This window comes from Pongo pygmaeus, chromosome 9, assembly GCF_028885625.2.
Source record: "Pongo pygmaeus isolate AG05252 chromosome 9, NHGRI_mPonPyg2-v2.0_pri, whole genome shotgun sequence".
In the NCBI taxonomy this organism is placed as follows: domain Eukaryota; kingdom Metazoa; phylum Chordata; class Mammalia; order Primates; family Hominidae; genus Pongo; species Pongo pygmaeus.
In genome coordinates, this window is record NC_072382.2 from 115,502,937 (window position 1) to 115,524,264 (window position 21,328).

General features: G+C 42.4%; 2 protein-coding genes and 1 pseudogene across 4 annotated transcripts in view; 2 read left to right on the plus strand and 1 right to left on the minus strand.

Moving 5' to 3' along the window:
* ZW10 (zw10 kinetochore protein) overlaps positions 1–13,071 on the minus strand; it is a 40,749-nt gene extending 27,678 nt beyond the window's left edge. The window contains exons 1-3 of one of the 3 annotated variants that reach the window (XM_054439224.2): positions 12,869–13,071; positions 8,082–8,216; positions 68–169 (exon numbers count right to left, since the gene is read on the minus strand). In XM_054439224.2, the coding sequence (XP_054295199.2) occupies positions 68–169; positions 8,082–8,216; positions 12,869–12,973 (342 nt within the window). In that variant the 5' untranslated portion in view covers positions 12,974–13,071. Of the gene's footprint in view, positions 1–67; positions 170–8,081; positions 8,217–8,818; positions 9,443–12,868 lie in introns of those variants that run through there. The other 2 variants (XM_054439226.2, XM_063671442.1) reach the window with 2 other exon arrangements.
* LOC134740281 (cytochrome c oxidase subunit 7A-related protein, mitochondrial-like) lies at positions 8,904–9,322 on the plus strand (annotated as a pseudogene).
* A 6,045-nt stretch (positions 13,072–19,116) lies between the features above and the next one.
* CLDN25 (claudin 25) lies at positions 19,117–19,806 on the plus strand. The gene has a single exon (XM_054437378.2). It carries the CDS (start codon positions 19,117–19,119, stop codon positions 19,804–19,806), a length of 690 nt encoding a protein of 229 aa, XP_054293353.2.
* The last annotated feature ends 1,522 nt before the right edge of the window (positions 19,807–21,328 follow it).

Genomic DNA, 21,328 nt, shown 5'->3' on the forward strand with positions numbered 1-21,328 from the left:
AGATAGCCATTGAATAATGAGACCTTCCCACCACCAAAACACTAAGGTTCAAGTTGAGTTTACTGACCTCCTGCAACTGTTTAAGCAAACTTAGGACAATGGAGTCTCTTTCCAACTGCTGCTTTAAGTCTGTAAATTCACCGGTTGATACATGAAGATCCCGGCGGACCTAATTCACACATCAAAAACAAGTACTTTTAAGCTATACTATATCTAAGAAATAAAAAATTTAAAGCAAATCAATAAGCTTTACTAGGTCAACATAATTCATGTTGAAATTTAAATGCTAGTTAAGACTGGAATAAAAATCACAGAATGTAGTAGGAAGATACCTTAGAGGTCCAACTAGTCCAAACCCTTATCCTATTGCAAGAATACCCATTCCTCTCAACATAATATCCTCATGTCACCATCTATTCTTAATTTAAGCAGATATCTTTCATCAGAGAGCTCATCCACCTGGATTACTAGAAAGGTATCCCCACTGCCAAGTGATAACTCATTCTAGAGTCAGACAGCTCTATTAGGAATTTCTTTTTTTTAATTGAAACAGGGCCTCACTCTGTTGCCCAGGCTGAAGTGCAGTGGTGCAATCTCAGCTCACTGCAGCCTCAACTTCCCTAGAATCAAGCAATCCTCCCACCTTAGCCCTGCCGAGTAGCCAGAACTACAGGCACGCACCACCACGCCTGGCTAATTTTTGTATTTTTTGATAGAGTTGGAGTTCTGCCATGTTGTCCAGGCTGGTCTTGAACTCCTGGACTCAAGCGATCTGCCCACCTTGGCCTCCCAAAGTGCTGAGATTGTAGGCATGAGCTACGGCACCTTGTCAGAAAGATTTAATATTGAGGCAGAATCTACCTCTCATTCTGTCCCACCTTATCAACGACTTTACATGATCAATTATTCCCTCTCTCCTAAAATCTCCAATTAACGTCCCCTAATTTATCTTCACTCATTCGTGAAATATATATTGACTGAATGCCTATAAGTGCATGGCTTATCCCATCAAATTTAAGTATGTTAAAATTTCTCCCATCTTTCAGAAAAAATTCCCTCCCCCTCACCAACCACCCTATTGCTCAGTAACTGCTTTATTTTTCTCCTCCCTCTCACAAACAGCTTCCTGAAATAGTGATCTATATTCATTGTCTTTACATTCTCAACTCTCATTCACTCTATACCTCACTGTGATCTGGTTCCTAACTGTTCTTGCCAAAAAAAAAAAAAAAAAAACCACTAAACTCCTTGTTGCTAAATCCAAAGCAAACATTACTAGTACAGTCGTGTGTCACTAACAATGGGGACGCATTCTGAGAAATGCAGTTAGGTGATTTTGATGTCATGCAAACATCACAGAGTGTACTTACAGAAACCTAAATGGTATGTCCTACTATGTACCTAGGCTATATAAAACTATTGCTCCTAGGCTATAAACCCATACAGCATGTTACTGTACCATTTACACAATGGTAAATATTTGTGTATCTAAACACAGAAAACATACAGTAAAAATACAGCATAAAAATGGTACACCTGTATAGGGCACTTACCATGAATGGAGGTTGCAGGACCAGAAGTTGCTCTGGGTGAGTCAGTGGGTGAGTGGTGAGTGAATGTGAAGGCCTAGGACATTAGTGTACTCTACAGCAGACTTTATAAACACTATACATTTAGGTAACACTAGATTTATTTTTAAAAATTTTCTTTCTTCATAATAAATTAACATTAGCTTACTGTAACTTTTTTACTTAATTAACTTTTTAACTTTTTTTTTTTTTTTTTGAGGAGTCTCACTCTGTCACCCAGCTGGAGCGCAGTGGCGCAATCTCGGCTCACTGCAACCTCCACCTCCCAGGTTCAAGCAATTCTCCTGCCTCAGCCACCCAGGTAGCTGGGATTACAGGCACCCACTACCATGCCCAGCTAATTTTTGTATTTTCAGTAGAGATGGGGTTTTAGCATGTTGGCCAGGCTGGTCTCGAACTCCTGACCTCAAGTGATCCACCTGCCTCAGCCTCCCAAAGTGCTGGGATTACAGGTGTGAGCCACTGCACCCAGCTAAACTTTTTAACTCTTGTAATAACACAGCTTAAAATGCAAACACACTATACGCTGTAGAAAAGTATTTTGTGTGTGGTTTTATTTCTTCTAAAAAAAATGGGATATATGTGCAGAACACGCAGGTTTGTTACACGGGTATACATGTGCCATGGTGGTTTGCTGCACCTATTAACCCGTCCTCTTAAGTTCCCTCCCCTCACCCCTCGTCCCCCAACAGGCCCTGGTGTGTGTTGTTCCCGTCTTTGTGTCCATGCGTTCTCGTTGTTCAACTCCCACTTATGACTGAGAACATGTGGTGTTTAGTTTTCTGCTCCTGTGTTATTTTGCTGGGGATGATGGCTTCCAGCTTCATCCATATCCCTGCAAAGGACATGCTCTCATTCCTTTTTATGGCTGCATAGCATTCCATGGTGTATATGTACCACATTTTCTTTATCCAGTCTGTCATTGATGGGCATTTTGGTTGCTTCCATGTCTTTGCTATTGTAAACAGTGCTGCAATAAACATATGTGTGCATGTGTCTTTATAGTAGAATCATTTATATTCCTTTGGGTATATACCCAGTAATGGGACTGCTGGGTCAAATGGTATTTCTGGTTCTAGATCCTTGAGGAATCACCATACTGTCTTCCACAATGGTTGAACTAATTTACATTCCCACCAACAGTGTAAAAACATTCCTATTCCTCCACATCCTCTCCAGCATCTATTGTTTCCTGACTTTTTAATAATCGCCATTCTGATTTGCGTGAGATGGTATCTCATTGTGGTTTTGATTTGCATTTCTCTGATTCAGTGATGTTGAGCCTTTTTTCATGTTTGTTGGCCGCATAAATGTCTTCTTTTGAGAAGTGTCTGTTCATATCCTTTGCCCACTTTTTGATGGGGTTGCTTTTTTCTTATAAATATGTTTAAGTTCCTTGTAAATTCTGGATATTAGACCTTTGTCACATGGGTAGATTGCAAAAATTTTCTCCCATTCTGTAGATTGCCTGTTCACTCTGATGATGGTTTCTTTTACTATGCAGAAGCTTTTTAGTTTAATTAGATCTCATTTGTCAATTTTGGCTTTTATTGCAGTTGCTTTTGGAATTTTTGTCATGAAGTCCTTGCCCATGCCTATGTCCTGAATGGAATTGCCCAGGTTTTCTTCTAGGGTTTTTATGGTTTTGGATTTTACATTTAAGTCCTTAATCCATCTTGAGTTAATTTTTGTGTAAGGTGTAAGGGGTCCAGTTTCAGTTTTCTGCATATGGCTAACCAGTTTTCCCAGCACCATTTTACTGAATAGCAGATCCTTTCCCCATTGCTTATTTTTGTCAGGTTTGTCAAAGATCAGATGGTTGTAGATGTGTGGTGTTATTTCTGAGGCCTCTGTTCTGCTCCATTGGTCTATATGTCTGTTTTGGTACCAGTACCATGCTGTTTTGGTTACTGTAGGCTTGTAGTGTAGTTTGAAGTCAGGTAGTGTGATGCCTCCAGCTTTGTTCTTTTGTCTTAGGATTGTCTTGGCTATATGGGTCTTCTTTGATTCCATATGAAATTAAAACAGGTTTTTCTAATTCTGTGAGGAATGTCAATGGTAGTTTGATGGGACAGCATTAAATCTATAAATTCCTTATGGCCATTTTCATGATACTGATTCTTCCTAGCCATGAGAATGGAATGTTTTTCCATTTGTTTGTGTCCTCTATTATTTCCTTGAGCAGTGGTTTGTAGTAAAAATATTTTATTTAAATTCATCTTCTATAACCTTTTTTCTATTTTTAAATTTTTTGTTTTAACTTTGTAAACTTTCCTGTTAAAAACTAAGACACAAACACACACATTAGCCTAGCCCTACAAAGTCAGGATTATCAATAGGTGACAGGAACTTTTCAGCTCCACTATAATCTCACAGGACCACACTTGTATATGTGGTCTGTGGTCGACTGAAATGTATTTAACAGTACTGTATTAACTTTCCTTCCTTCTGAAACATTCTTTTCTCTTAGTTCCATGATACTATTCTCTACCGATTTTCCTCTTAGTTCTCTAGCCCTTCCTTTTTCACTCTTTTGGGAGCTTCATTTTCTGACCACTCCGTATATATTGATACTCTTTTCTTCCTGATTGTCTTACTCCAAACCAGTGGTTTTTAACAGGAAGTGATTTTGCCCCACCCTCAACCAGGGACATCTGGCAATGTCTGAAGACACTGGCTGTCACTGGTTTGCACCATGAGAGAGTTCTATTTGCATCTAGTGAACAGAGGCCAGGGATACTGCTAACACAATACGATGTACAGGACAGACCTCTACAACAAAGAATTATCCAGCCCAAAACATCAATAGTGACAAGGGTGAGAAACCCTGCTTTATATACTCTTTCTGGGCAATCTTGTCCATTCCCATGGCTTCAATTACTAAGTGCTGCTATCTCAAGTCCACATTATTTTCCTCACGTCCAAACATGTATATGGGTAAGATGATGTGGAAACTGTCCACTAAAATCCATTCTCCTTTTTTCCACATTAATAGCACCCAACTAGATTATATATTTTAGCCTCCTTCACAGTTGGGTGAGACCATGTCTAAGATCCTACCAATGGAATGTAAACAGAAGTAATGTGTACCACTTCCAACTCTGAATCTTAAGAAAATAGACGTGCCCCCTAAATGCCCTCTTTTCCCTTTATCTCCAGCTTTAACCTGGATACCAAAAGAGACCAGATTGAATCACGTAAATAATGACAAAACCCTGAGAGTAATACTTCTCAAACTGTAATGCATATACATATCACTCAGTGACTCTCAGTAAAATGCAGATTCTGATTCACTGGGTCTGGATTGAGGCCTGAGATCCTGCATTTCTAATAAGCTATCAGGTACTGCCAAAGCTGCTGCTCTACAGACTTTTGGAAGACAATTCTCTAGAGGTCTCTCACATTTCTGCACTATCTTACAAGTAAGGCAATTACTGTCTTTAGTTCTGGGCTATCTTTTCAAGAATGTCTATACAGTAAACAGCCTTGGAAGACAGAGATGGTGTCTCCCTCCAAAGCAAAAGGGAGGTATACTTGCTACCCATTAAAAAGATTCAGGTTCCTTAAACTCAGGAGTCCTTTTCTATTAATATAAAGCAACCTACTGCACAATGTCCTACAGGGAGCAGGACTGGGCAACTGACGCAAAAATGCACATACGCTGGCTACTGCTGTAAGTAATAAACTGTCCTTCATCTCTCACCAAGGAGACTCACGTCTTCTACAGATCCATGAAACTTTCCAGGCACGGTGACTCAAGCCTGTAATCCCAGCACTTTGGGAGGCTGAGGAAGAAGAATCACTTAAACCCAGAAGTTCAAGACCAGCCTGGGCAACATTGTGAGACCCTGTCCCCACAAAAAAATTTAGCTGGGCCTGGTGGCTTATACCTGCAGTCCCAGCTACCCGGGAGGGTGAGGTGAGAGAATCAAATGAGCCCAGGAGGTTGAGGCTGCAGTGAGCCTTGACTGTGCCACCCCACTCCAGCCTAGGCAACAGAGTGAAACCGTCTCAAAAAAATAAAAAATAAGAATTTTTAGGCTGGGCACGGTGGCTCACGCCTGCAATCCCAGCACTTTGGGAGGCCGAGGCGGGCAGATCACGAGGTCAGGAGATCGAGACCATCCTGGCTAACATGGTGAAACCCCGTCTCTACTAAAAAATATTTTAAAAAATTAGCCAGGCGTGGTGGCGGGCGCCTGTAGTCCCAGCTACTCTGGAGGCTGAGGCAGGAGAATGGCGTGAACCCGGGAGGCAGAGCTTGCAGTGAGCCGAGATCGTGCCATTGTACTTCAGCCTGGTGACAGAGCGAGACTCCATCTCAAAAAAAAAAAAAAAAAAAAAAGAAAAAAATTTTTTAATTTTTAAAAATTAAAAAAAAAAAAATCCATGAGGCCGGGTATAGTGGCTCATGCCCGTAATCCCAGCACTTTGGGAGGCAGAGGTGGGTGGATCACTTGAGGCCAGGAGTTTGAGACCAGCCTGGCCAAGATGGTGAAACCCTGTCTCTACTAAAAATACAAAAATTAGCCAGGCATGGTGGCACACGCCTGTAATCCCAACTACTTGGGAGGCTGAGGCAGGAGAATTGCTTGAACCCAGGAGACAGAGGTTGCGGTGAGCCTAGATTGCGCCACACACTTCAGCCTGGGCAACAGAGTAAGAATCTGTCTCAAAAAAAATTTTTTTTGAAAGAATCCATGAAACTTTAGCAGGCTAACTTACCGACTTTCAAGCAAGTTAAAATCCTAGATCCCCTTCAATTCTTGACACAGACTATACTAGACTAGCTGGGCCTTAGATTGTGGAATCAGCCTGCTTACCAAACTACGATGATTTCAAAAAAAAAAAAAAGGATCTTGTTTGAGCCACTGCATTTCAAGGTATCTTTTTTTATTTATTTTTTTTACAACAGTCTAGCCTTCACCTTAATATAATCCAATTGCCTGTGAAACTCCATTTGATATCACATAGACACCTTAAATTTAAATTCCTCAAATCTCTCACAAAAACCTGCTTTCTCTAGATTCTCTGTCAGTGAATGGAATGAAACCATGACCTAGTTCCCCAGTTATCCCTGACTCCTACATCCTTCACTCCCCACATCAACAAGTCCCAAATATCCTCTCTGAAATGTCACCAGGATCCATCAATTTTTCTCCATTCCCACTGCCACTGACTTTAGGGAAAGTCACCACCCTTTTTTTTCCTCGATTATTTTAACTGCCTCTGAACATTTTAACTGCCTTCTCATATCCTGGACTCATTTCCCTCAAGTTCTTTCTTCAAACTGCAAGCAGAATAGGATTCCTGAAATTCAAATCTGATGTCACTCTCTTGCTTAAAAAACCTCTATGGGTTCCACAGTGCCATCAAGATAACGTCCACACTCTTTATCATGTTACTACTAACCTGATATGCAAGGCCCTTGCTTACCTTTCTAATTTCATCTTATGTCCCTTCCCACCAAAATCCCACATTTGTCTTATGGAATACTTGTAGCTCCCCAAAAGTGACATCTCTCTATTACCTCCATGCCTCTGACTACCTAAAACTTATGGCTACTTACAACACTCTTCCTTCCCCTGTTGCCTATCACTTCCCGTCTTGGTTTGGATGCCATTTCCTATAGGAAGCCATCCTTAGCTATATCTGCTCTCTCTAACTGTATTACTCCTATTTATTGCTGTGTCACACTATTACCAGGCACGAGATTCACACCTTGAAATAAAAAACATTCTTATTCAGCAACTACCACAGTACCTGGCACCTTTTAAGTGCACAATAAATATACCAAATGCCTGAATAAACTTCTAACATACACCTATTGAAAAAATTCTCTATTATGAACCATAAATTTGAATATTTCTCCCATATGACAGAGCTTCAAATATTGAAAATGCTTCTTCCCAAGGCTAAACATCCTCAGTTTATTTCACAGTTCTTCAAATGGTACAGTGTTCAGGGCTAAACCTTCTCATCCAGACCAGCCATCTTTCAAAATAACAACAACCAAAACTAAATAAATTTCAACAGCCAGGGTGTGGCCAGTAAAAGGTACAGAGAGCCAATTACTGTCTTGTTCCAGACACTCCATTTCTAATAGCAGTCTAATGTTGTACTATTGATATTGACTCCCTAATCAATCAACTAATTACAAATACACTCTGGGGATATTTTTTGAACTGTGCCAGAGGTACAAAGTAACAAATTGATCCACTCGCTTTGGCCACCACAAAGTGCTGGGATTACAGGCGTGATGCACCGGGCCTGGTCAAATTTTCTTCCATAAAAAATAAGTTATTTAAATTGCACTTCTGGAAAACATTTCTATTTCAGAATTGAAGTCATCCTACAATCATTTAGCTCAATCTCCATTTACCAATCAGAAAAGTGAGGGTTTAAAAAGTTGTACACAATTAAGCTGTCTTGGCAATCAAGAAGCTGAACCACCCCCCTACAAACCTACCCAATATAACAAATTATCCTTACCTCACTCTCTATTCTGGATTTCAGCAGGTCAATGTCTTCAGATAGCTTATCCACCTGGGTAATCAGGCCCTGCGCACTCTGCATGCTAGGCAGGAATTCACTGTACTTCTTGCTAATCATATTGCACACCTCACCCTAAAACATAAAACAGAATTATAATAAAAGACAGTGAAATGAGTAGAGAACTCTGATAAAAATATATTCATCTTCCACAAGGCATTTTCCATGTTAGAACCTTCTTGCCAATTGCCTATACCCATTCACTTTCCCTCCAAGTCAATGAGTTTCTTTCAAAAACACATTTCTCCCACCATGAGGGGTCTCATAACATTATTAGGGTGAAAGAAGACAACAATACCAAACATCACTATGTACTCCAAGAGTATGTACAACTATTACTGGTCAATTAAAAAATTTAAAAAAAAAAGAAGACGATCACCAAACCCCAACGGCACCCAAGACTTGTACAAATGCTGGAAAAGAGAAAACATGGAGCCAGAAGTTCTCATATTGAACTATATCAGACTGTGGTCACCAATTTTAATTATAAATCTAATAGAAAATAAATGGATAAATTAAATCCATAATCTGTATTTCTCAATCAATTTCTATTTTCTTGCCTATAATATTTTATGGCCTGATCTTAAAACCCTACATTGATTTGACTTTAATCATCTCCTTTAATGCAAACTAACTTAAACAAAGTACTGAATACTGTGTATTGAATTATTTAATACCTTGAAAGATACAAGAATAAATTATGGGTCCTTCTCTGGGGCAGTCGTGCAGGCAGTCGATGTGGGAAGCCGGACTCCAGGCATCATGTACTACAAATTGAGTGGCTTCACATTCAAGTTGGTGGGAGCATGGATGTCAGAGGCCTATAGCCCATAGGGATTAAAGCCTGTGGTTTCCACAGAAGCACCACCTATCATATTTGCCATACCAACTAAGCTGACCTCTGATTCCACTGCATATAATTTTGCTAGGAAAAACAAAGTTCCAGAGCTGCAGAAGTTTCTCCAGAAAGCTGATGATGTGCCCATCCACCTGAAATGAGGCTTCCCTGACCAAATGCTATACTGGACCACCATGGTGCTGACTGTGGGTGGGATACTGCCTGATCACCCTCTACATGGCTTCACAGCCCCAAAACAAATGAGTTAGCACCAATACAAATGAGGACTGGTTTACTTTTTGGCATAAACCTTTTGAATTTTCTTTTTCATTGTTTCTGTTAAATTTCTTTTTTTTTTTTGAGATGGAGTCTCGCTCTGTCACCCAGGCTGGAATGCAGTGGCGGAATCTTGGCTCACTGCAACCTCCACCTCCTGGGTACAAGCGATTCTCCTCAGCCTCCCAAGTAGCTGGGACTACAGGCATGCGCCACCACGACTGGCTAATTTTTGTATTTTTAGTAGAGACAGGGTTTCACCATGTTGGCCAGGCTGGTCTTGAACTCCTGACCTCAGGTGATCCGCCCAACTCGGCCTCCGAAAGTGCTGGGATTATAGGTGTGAGCCACAGTGCCCAGCCTAATTTTTTTTTTTTTTTTTTTTTACTCGGATGATACATGTTTGCAAGAAAAACAGATATGAAGACAGTATTTTGGCTTGCTCATGAAATGGCATATGGCTTGTCAGAGCTCATTCAACAGTTAAAGCCATTGTTTAAAGAAATGATGCATCCCGGCATTGTAGCTCACACCTGTAATCCCAGCACTTTGGGAAGCCAAGGCAGGTGGATCACTTGAGGTCAGGAGTTCAACAATAGCCTGGCCAACATGGTAAAAACCCATCTCTACTAAGATACAAAAAAATTAGCCAGGCGTGGTGGTGGGCACCTGTAGTCCCAGCTACTTGGGAGGCTGAGGCAGGAGAATCACTTGAACCTAGAAGGCAGAGAATGCAGTGAGCCGTTAACTCGCCACTGCACTCCAGCCAGGGCGACAGAGCGAGAGAGACTCCACCTCAAAAAGAAAAAAGAAAAAAAAAAGAAATGATGCTGCACTCTGTGTTTGTGCCTCTGATTTCCCTGGAGCTTCTAGATGAAGGTTGCACACAGGCTCACTAACGTCATTCTGTACATCCTCAAGTCAGGGACTTGAGGATGCTTTTTTTTTTTTTTTGAGACAGAGTCTCACTCTGTCGCCCAGGCTGGAGTGCAGTGGAGCAATCTCACCTCACTGCAACCTCCACTTCCCGGGTTCAAGCGATTCTTCTGCCTCAGCCTCCAGAGTAGCTGGGATTACAGGCGCCCACCACCACACCCGGCTAATTTGTGTATTTTTAGTAGAGAAGAAGTTTCACCATGTTGGCCAGGCTGATCTGGTACTCCTGACCTCGGGTTATCTACCTGCCTTGGCCTCCCAAAGTGCAGGGATTACAGGTGTGAGCCACCACACCTGGCCGAGGTTGCGTTTTTGAGCACAGGGTACAGAAGCCTTTCTGGATTTGGATGTGGCTGAGGAAAGAAGACAGAAGCCAAAGCCATGCACATAAAATGAGGTGTTTGAGTTAGTACTCACCTGGGCTGGAGGGGGGGTGGGGGGTCCATCTTGCAGTAAAATCTTAAAAGAAATTATTTTTAGCCTGTCTCTATTCCTTGGGTGGTTCATTTCAAAGGGTTATTTGCCTCATCTCATATCTTCAGTGAAATTTTATGTGTAATTGTGTGTATTTATTCCACCATGGGAAGAGAGAACACCTGTTTAGTGTTGCACTTTAGATTGGTGTCTTGTTTGGTTAATGCAGCTGTGCCACAAATTCTCCTTCATCTTTTAAAAATGTTATGACTTTAAATTGATTTTTTTTTGCTTTTTGAGATGGAGTCTCACTCTGTCCCTCAGGCTGGAACACAGTGGCACAATCTCGGCTCACTGCAACCTCAACCTCCCAGGTTCAAGCGATCCTCCTGCCTCAGCCTCCAGAGTAGCTGGGATTACAGGCGCACACCACCACGCCTGGCTAATTTTGTTAAATTATTATTTTGACAGTGGAATAAATACATGAATTTAAAAAAAGAACAAATTATGCTTGCCCTCAAATTCGCAGGTAGTAAAGATACTATATACTTGAGCAACAAGAACACAGGACTGAAATGTAATACAGCAACAAAGTTACAAAGCCTTCCAGGAGCACAAATGAGAAAGAGATCCCCTCTCCCTGAGGGAAGATAAAGACTTTTTTTTATGCAGGAGACATTTGAAATGGAACTTGAAAAATGGGTAGAAATACTACAGGTAAAGATGGACAAATGGCAACATAAGCAAAATATGGGATTAAAAAAAGGCAGGAGAGTAGAGAAAGTAATTCTCAATTGGCTGAAGATTCAAGTTGGTAAAGGAAACTAGTGAAAGGAAAGAAAGGCAGGTTGGGTCCAGAACACACAGGAGCTAGGGTAGCTTGCCATGCTAGAGTAACTTAAAAACCTGTCCTCTTTCCATCACATTAAACAGTGGTGAAAAATCAGAAAGCCATATTAAAGAAGAGATGTCAGGGATATGACTACTTAAAATTCAGGAAACTACTTCTGTAAAATCAAGAGCTGTTAGGAAGGAAGAGTTATACCTGTGCCCTCATGGTGTGTGCCAAACTTGCCCCCTTGAAACCCTACTTGACTCAGATACACAAAATTTTAAATGAAAGCAACTGAAGATGTGGACGAATACTGGCAAGGTAACAATATCAGTACAAAGCAAAATTGTGTGTGGCTACGTGCTTCCAGTTTTTGTATCAACCTCAAGGCAGCACCGTCTACGTAGGTACCACTGACACTCAGCACAGCTTCATGTGTTTGTAGATGAAGAAGTTTTAAAAATACATTAAGAGGCCAGAGACGGTGGCTCACGCCTGTAATCCCAGCACTTTGGGAGGCCGAGGCAGGTGGATCACCTGAGGTCAAGCGTTCGAGGTCAGTCTGGCCAACGTGGTGAAACTCCGTCTCTACTAAAAATACAAAAAAAAAAAAAAAAAAAATTAGCCAGGCATAGTAGCGCGCCTGTAATCCCAGCTACTCGGGAGGCTGAGGCAGGAGAATCGCTTGAACCCGGGAGGCAGAGGTTGCGGTGAGCCGAGATCACTCCAGCCTGGGCGACAGAGCAAGACTCCATCTCAAAAGATGGATGGATGGCTGGAGGGATGGAGGGATGGAGAGATGGAGGGATGGATGGATGGATGGATGGATGGATGGATGGATGGATGGATGGATGGATAGATAGATACATAAAAATAAAAACATACTGAGGGTTTGAGGGTTTTTTTTAATGTCGGGGAGGAGAAAGGTGCAATCCTCCAGGCCATTTTATTCATCAACAAATGAAGGAGTGGGTGGAGGAAATAAACACTCATCGATGGAAGAAGGGGAAGAGGGATCCCGTCTTTTCTATTCCGCTCCTGCGCTCGCTCCCTAGCTTCCTCGGAGCTTCCAGCTGCTCCTCCCGCTCTGCTGGTCTCTTCAGTCTCCCTCTTCCCACGGCACACCCCTCCCCAACATAACTCCACTCCCCAGTGCTCTCCAGCCACCGCCTCTTCGTCCCCACAGTCCCAGGCCTCCTCGCCTCCTCAGTTCCCAGCCCCTGTCTGGGCCCCCCTCCAAGATCCCTCCTCAATCCACACACTCTGGGCCCCCCCACTCCTCATTCAGCCCCCACAACTAGATTTTCCCGACAGGCCCCACTCTGCTGGTCCCCACTCTGTCTGCCCTTAGCCCCTGACTCCTCTCTCCAGTCCCTTCACACAAGGACCCGGCGTCCCCTTCCAGTCAACAGACAGCTGCCCCGCTCTCACCTTGATCTCCTCCACCCGCCGGGTCAGGCGGCTGATCCGGGTCCCCAGATCCTCCTTTTCCAGCCTCCCGGAGTGTGCCAAAACTTCTGTCACGAACGAGGCCATGGCCAAGACGGGAACCAACACTGACTGGGTCACTCTCGTAGCCAGCGCCGCAGCTCCCGTCCCGCCGGCCGTCTTGACGCGAGGCCTGCCGGGAAACGGAGTCTCGCGGGCCTCAGACCGCCGCCCGGAAGGCGAGGGGCGCACTACAACTCCCAGCAGGCACCGCGCCAATCCCGGGATGGGATTTCCACGGTGTCCCGTAGTTGGCAAACCGTAAGCAGACGCGTTTTCTTCCTTAGTTGTTTTCAAAGTTTGTCGCTTCCCGCCCGTTTTTCACTGGAGGAAATTAAACGTTTTTAATAACCAGGTCTAACTGAATCTTTCTAAATTTCAAAAGGCTTACTTGTAAAATTTTCTAACTGAAAGAGCCAACGAGCCCATCTCGATCTTTTTTCCTCAACTTTTATTGGGCCGCTGTGGCACCAGAATCTATCAATGGCGCCCTCTGGAGTTGTGTAAAGAAGTGGCGTCACCTCATTATAAATAAAAGGTTGCTTGTAATTGCATCTATGTACATATATTACATCTACGTGATACATTACACATTTACATTACCTACATTACATATTTATATTACTTAGATATACATAATATTAGTCCTGTGTGAACAAGATACTTAGTACTTTCTGTCAGATTATAAATATGTAGATGTGTCAAAAGCTTTTAAAAATGGTTTCATTATTTTAATGCATTGCATACAGAAAGATGTTCACAATATTCTATGTATAGTATGATTCCTTTTCAAAAACTTAAGTCTATAACCATTGGTCAGAAAACAAAAAGTATGTAAGTATGTATGTAAAGGACAGACATCAAATTATCCTATGGGTGGTGGATTTATGGCATTTATTCTCTTCTCTGCCCTTGCTTTCTCTATTTTTCTGCAGTAAACATACACAGTCCTCCCTTGGTATGGGGGAATTGGTTCCAGAAACCTCCCCTGCCCCAGTAGCAAAATCCATGGATGCTCAAGTCTCTTACATAAAATGATGTAATGTTTACAAGTAACCAGCACACATCCTCCCCATACACTTTAAATCATCTCTTGATTACTTATAAGACCTAATACAAATCAATCTAAATGCTATATAGTCGTTATATTGTATTTTGATTTGCATTATTTTTTGTTGTTGTATTGTTATTTTTTATTAGTTTTTTCCAGAATATTTTTGATCTGTGGTTGGTTGGATCCGTGGATACAAAGAGCCAAATGTACTGTTTTGATTAAAAGGTTTTCTGTTTTTTAAAAAGATATATTGTGAGGATTGACCCCAAGTAGGCATTGACCCTAAGATCCCTGACAATTTTAAGTGTCTGCGAGACAATCTGCTTATCCCAGTGAAGCAAGGGCCAATTCACGTGCCATGAGCAAAGGAAACAAAACTGGGATTGAGAGAGGAAGCACTGAAAACAGCCAAAACATCCTGAGAGACTCCTTTCCTTGGAAAACCAAATCAATTTCTTTTTGGTAGACCTGTCAACTTTACTTTGAATTCTAACTGCAACTAATAATAAATGCCCAATGACAAAGAATGACTGACAGATGAAAATTCTGAAACTTTGTACTGCATATTTATTAAGCAATTATCACATAGCAGACATTGTGCTAGGTCTGGGGACCCACAACATGTCAATATATAATCACAGAAAAATATGATATTTACTAATTTGTAGGTAGATGAGGGATGGATCTAGATTTAGTGGAACCTAAATCTTATACAGTTGCAGGGAGGGGAAGGACTCTTTAAGAAAAAGAATATAAAATAATGAATACAAAATTAGATGCCAGCCTTAGAAGGGGCCTGTGCAAGTAATGAGCCCTGAAGTTTAATCTGCCCCTGAGGAAGGTGCAAATGGCAGAGGAAATATTGGAGGAGGAGCACCCAGTCTCTGACTGAATTAGAAAGGTTTCACAATGTTAACATTTACAGGAGGCCATTGCTTTGGACTGAGTTCCTGCACTAAGCCCAACAGACCAAACCAAAATGGAGTCACTCATGCTAAAGCTCTGCTTCACCAAACCAAAACTAAGCTGTCTCTCTGACCTTCTGAGAAATCAGGAGAATGAGAGATAATCACCAAATTCCCAAACCTGCCAGTTTCAGTCTGCATGATAACGAAGTTCCCTCTGTTTTAATTCTTACAAAAAAGTACCTGAACTAAACTGACGCCAATCAATCAGTTATTTTTCTATTGTTCTGTTTCTCAGCTCCCACCTTACAAGGAAATTAAATTTGAAACACCCAATCTGCTTTTTGTTCTTAGTTTCTCCTTTCTTCAGCCTTTTTCTTTCTGTAAAACCAACCTCCTCTGTTCAGCTCATCGGGACACTGATTCTACTTTATGGAATGAAGTGTTGCCTGATTCTAGAACCACAAATAAAGTGGATTAAGAAGATCTTTAAACTAAAGTTTAAAGTGAATTAAGATCTTTAAACTAAACTCGTTGTAATTTTGTCTTTTGACAATGCCAATGAGAAATCTGAAGTGAGAATAAAAGGAAGTGCTACTTTGAGGTTGAGGTTCTGGGACCTCCCTCCAGAAAACCTGTGTACAGACCCACAAAACACAACTGCCTAAGCTCTTGCTTCTTCCTGAGCAGAGAGACTACTGGGTAAGGTGAAGACTGTTCCTCAAGGTCCAAGGAAAAGTCAGGGAAGAGCCAAAGTTAGGCTGAGAAAGGAGAAGAGTGTGCAGCATGGACTGCGATGGCTACACACGGTCAATGCATACAGCAATGAATGAATCTTGAATTTAAAAAAAAGAAATTAATAAATGCATGTGTTCTGTATTCCCTCAGTAACCTCACCTTCTTCATAGTTCACATTTGTCATGGCTTATATGTCTCCCAATTCACAGATGTTCACAAATCATCAGGAAAAGGCAAGGAAGTCAGGAGGAAAGTCTGAAAGGATTCCTCCTGGCCTATCATGGCTCACATACACATGACATACCTGTATTCAAGAAGCAAAGTAGCAAATGCATATTTCTGGCAGAGGACAGTACAAGCAGACAGCGTTTCCAAGTTTGCACAGTATTTGCCATCATGTTGCTATAAAAGCAGCATAAGGTGCCTACAATTTGAAAAAGCAACCCATTTGCTTCAAAATAGTATGAAAGGGAAGGGGTAGGTGCAGGTAGAAATGAAGCGAGATTGGGATGAGTGGATAATTTTTGAAGTGAAATGATGCAATATGGGATTTCTTTATACCATTCATTCTACCTTTGTATATGTTTGAAGTTTTCTGTAATAAAACATAACAGAGAAAAGAGCACTTCAGATGATTCTGTGTGCCTTCCTCCAAATCCTCACACCGCTGATAAACAATGGTATACCAGATGTCTTAGGTGTTGAGCTATCAGTTAGACAAAGTCAAGATTCTCCTTTCTCAGGAGATGTCTCTTCTGTAGGGAAAAGAAAGAGAGATCAGACTGTTACTGTGTCTATGTAGAAAGGAAAGACATAAGAGACTCCATTTTGAAAAAGACCTCTACTTTAAATAATTGCTTTGCTGAGGTGTTGTTAATTTGTAGCTTTGCCCCAGCCACTTTGACCCAACCACTTTGATCCAATCTGGAGCTCACAAAAACATGTGTTGTATGAAATCAAGGTTTAAGGGATCTAGGGCTGTGCAGGACGTGCCTTGTTAACAAAATGTTTGCAAGCAGTATACTTGGTAAAAGTCATCGCCATTCTCTAGTCTCAATAAACCAGGGGCACAATGCACTGCGGAAAGCCGCAGGGACCTTTGCCCTTGAAAGCGGGGTATTGTCCAAGGTTTCTCGCCATGTGATAGTCTGAAATACGGCCTCGTGGGATGAGAAAGCCCTGACAGTCCCCCAGCCTGACACCCGTAAAGGGTCTGTGCTGAGGTGGATTAGTAAAAGAGGAAAGCCTCTTGCAGTTGAGATAGAGGAAGGCCACTGTCTCCTGCCTGCCCCTGGGAACTGAATGTCTCAGTATAAAACCCGATTGTACATTTGTTCAATTCTGAGATAGGAGAAAAACCGCCCTATGGTGGGAGGCGAAACATGTTTGCAGCAATGCTGCCTTGTTATTCTTTACTCCGCTGAGATGTTTGGGTGGAGAGAAACATAAATCTGGCTTACGTGCACGTCCAGTCATAGTACCTTCCCTTGAACTTAATTATGACGTAGATTCTATTGCTCACATGTTTTTCTCCTTATTATCACCCTGCCCTCCTACTACATTCCTTTTTACTGAAATAATGAAGATAATAATCAATAAAAACTGAGGGAACTCAGAGACCGGTGCCAGTGCAGGTCCTTGGTATGTTGAGCGCCGGTCCCCTGGGCCCACTGTTGTTTCTCTATACTTTGTCTCTGTGTCTTATTTCTTTTCTCAGTCTCTCGTCCCACCTGACTAGAAATACCCACAGGTGTGGAGGGGCAGGCCACCCCTTCATCTTCCTTTCAGGAACACCTTTGCTTTCACTTCATATCTACCACAGTGTGGAGCAGGTTAATTTGTGAATAGGGAAACACATGAGTCAGACATTCATGACTCCAGCAGAATAAATCCGTTTTCTTCTCTGTCTTGCTATAAAGACTAAGCCTCACCCACATGCTGTGTCATCAGTGTGCAGGGGCAGCTGCTGCAGCCTGGGGACAAGAACATCAAATGTCCCAGTCTGAGCTGCCTGGTTCATGTTGGATCTGTTGTTTACCAGCTGGGGGACCTTGGCAAGTTACGTAACGTGTATCACACAGTGGCAGTGTGGAAATTAAATAAGGATAAAGTATCTAGCCAAAAGTCTGGCATTTAGCCGTACTCAGTAAATGCAAATTATTTCCTTTCCTGTCAGAACCTGCTACTTGGCAGCAGCAACAAACAGGAATGGAAGCTGGTATGATTACCATCTATTTATAGGTGCTGTCCCAGCAGCAAGGGGAGCCTGGGGAGGGAGCACCTCCCTCTGGTGATATTCTGGGTCTGGGTAGGTTCCTTGGATTGAGGAATTTAAAATTATTTTGTAAAATTAATATTTGTGGGCTTTTTGTAATAAAAATATTGTGATAAATTTATAAAATGTGTAAACTGCATAGGTAAGAGCGAATAAGGAAATAAAAACTATGCATAATTTTATCACCAAAATAATCATGTTAACATTTTGTGGTCTACACGTACACACACACACACACACACACACACACGCACATAGTTCTATATATTCTTTGTCTTTTTCTTTTTTTTGAGATGGGGTCTCACTCTGTCACCCAGGCTGGAGTGCAGTGGCGTGATCCCGGCTCACTGCAACTTCTGCCTCCCAGGTTCAAGAGATTCTCCTGCCTCAGCCTGCTAAGCAGCTTGGACTACAGGCATGTGTCACCATGCCCGGCTAATTTTCTTCATTTTCTTAGTAGAGGTGAGGTTTCGCCATGTTGCCCAGGCTGGCCTCGAACTCCTGGCCTCAAGTAATCCACCCACCTCAGCCTCCCAAAGTGCTGGGATTACAGGTATGAGCCACCGTGCCCGGCTGCATTCTGTATATTCTATATACTGTTTGGTCACTTGCTTTTCTCACTTAACAATGTATCAAAAATATTTTTCAAATCATTAAAATTCTTTCTACAAAATCACTTTAAAATGGCTGCCTAGTATTAACAAAAACTGACAATTCTTAACAATATTTCAATGGACATTTTCATAAATCTTTGTACATATTCATGATACATTAGGTAGATTCCTGGAGATAAGGTGCTGGGTCAAAGTATGCATATGTTTAAAAATATGAAACGTAAAGTCATGTTGCCCTTCAGAAAGATTACATCAACTTATATTTCCAGAACATCAATCATTCTTGTGTTCTCAGAGCTGAGGAGTGATTTTAGTTTATGAATTTATTCATCAAATATGTATTGATGTCTCCCTGTATGGCTTTTTTGCCTGTCATGGGACCCTCCCCCAGATTTCACACCCACATCTGATATTGGACACACCCCCTAAACCCAAACATTGCCAATTCCTGGCACCTGCCTCAGCTGCTGCTCAGAACACTGAATCAAGAGCCCTCTCCCAATGTGAAGGATCTTCCACTCAAGCCTCCCGAAAAGTAGTCCCTGCTAACCAGTCACTGACCCACTCGTGCTCCTTTTCTTTCTGCATCTGTGGTGGGAGTGACTATGGCCTGGAGTTTCCATGGGAAAGTCCAGCTAGGGGGGCTACTTGTCTCCCTCCTTGGCTGGGTCTGCTCCTGTGTTACCACCATCCTACCCCAGTGGAAGACTCTTAATCTGGAACTGAACGAGATGGAGACCTGGATCATGGGGATTTGGGAGGTCTGCGTGGATCGAGAGGAAGTTGCCACTGTGTGCAAGCCCTTTGAATCCTTCTTGTCTCTGCCCCAGGAGCTCCAGGTAGCCCACACCCTCATGGTAGCCTCCCGTGGGCTGGGCCTATTGGGGCTTTTGCTCTCCAGCTTTGGGTCTGAATGCTTCCAGTTTCACAGGATCAGATGGGTATTCAAGAGGCGGCTTGGCCTCCTGGGAGGGACTTTGGAGGCATCTGCTTCAGCCACTACCCTCCTTCCAGTCTCCTGGGTGGCCCATGCCACAATCCAAGACTTCTGGGATGACAGCATCCCTGACATCACACCTCGGTGGGAGTTTGGAGGTGCCCTCTACTTGGGCTGGGCTGCTGGTATTTTCCTGGCTCTTGGTGGGCTACTCCTCATCTTCTCGGCCTGCCTGGGAAAAGAAGATGTGCCTTTTCCTTTGATGGCTGGTCCCATAGTCCCCCCATCCTGTGCTCCAGTGGAGGAGTCAGATGGCTCCTTCCACCTCATGCTAAGACCTAGGAACCTGGTCATCTAGGACTGGCTTCTGCCAAGGATCTCTGGAATAAAGGAATGTCCGTAGACTCCTTTCTCACTCTAGGTTTGTTTGCTTCATTTTGGGGGTGGTGGTCACTGTCCCACTTATCAAGGATGTGATTGTCTTGATGATATGGTAGTCCTCATTTCAGAATAAAAAATCAGGGCACAGTGTCTAACAAACATATTTTTCTGATTTGAGATTTTATTTAGATAAAAATGCTTTAAAACTCATAACCTTAATTACATATTTGATTCTTTTATTACTAAGGAAAAATATATTACAAAATTGCAACCATCAGAGAAAATCTAGTGTGAAGAGGCACTTACTGTTCTGTATAGGTTACAAAAATAAAACTTGAAGAAGGGGCCTTGGCAAAGGGAAATGAAGGCCCAGAACAGCATCTTAGGACAGAAATTCTCTTTGTGTCCATTTTCAGCCTCAGGTGTATAATTTGAAAGACAACTTCACAATATACCTTTGCTGTTCTATAGATCCTTAATATCCCAAAGAAGAGACATAGTTTTGTTTCGGCTACATCATGAGGCGATGAGCAGTCTACTCTGTCTTCCCCACCTGAAGGTTAACAGTCAGTCTGAGTGAGTGGTAGGGTGACCAACCCTCCTGGTTTGCCCAGAACAAGATACTTTCAGTGCTAAAACTAGGAAAGTCCCAAGCAAACTGGGACACAGTGATTACCTTAGAATGACTGTGTCCAAATACTGCCCAATGTGGGCATGTATATGAAAGAGGTAGCTTCTCAGAAATGTCTTCTACCATGTGCAAAATCACAGTATAAACTCCTTGAATTTTTGTTTTGCTGTGTTTTTTTGTTTGTTTGTTTTTGTTTTTGAGACAGGGTCTCACTCTGTTGCCCATCCTGCAGTGCAGTTGCATGATCATAGCTCACTGCAGCCTCAAACTCTTATTAGGCTCAAGGGATCCTCCTGCCTCAGCCTCCTGAGTAGCTGGGACTACGGGCATGAGCCACCAAGCTCAGCTAATTTTTAAAAATTTTTTGTAGTTGTTCTCACTCATAGATGGGAATTGAACAATGAGAACACATGGACACAGGAAGGGGAACATCACACTCTGGGGACTGTTGTGGGGTGGGGGGAGGGGGGAGGGATAGCATTAGGAGATATACCTAATGCTAAATGACAAGTTAATGGGTGCGGCACACCAGCATGGCACATGTATACATATGTAACTAACCTGCACATTGTGCACATGTACCCTAAAACTTAAAGTATAATAATAATTTTTAAAAAAAAAATTTGTAGAAATGGGGTCTCGCTATATTGCCCAGGCTGTTATCAAACTCCTGGCTTCCTCTTAAATTTTCACCTGAGTGTCAGCAGACCTACACAGGTTGTGGCTACAAATCAAGTCCCTTCCATAACAATAACCTAAGTTCCTTTGCTTGCTCTGCCTGCAATGGCAGGCTCTCTCCTGACTACCCCACCTCAGGTCTTCCTCTGGCATTTCTGCAGGTCCTCAAGGAGGAGCCTCCTGTTGCTCA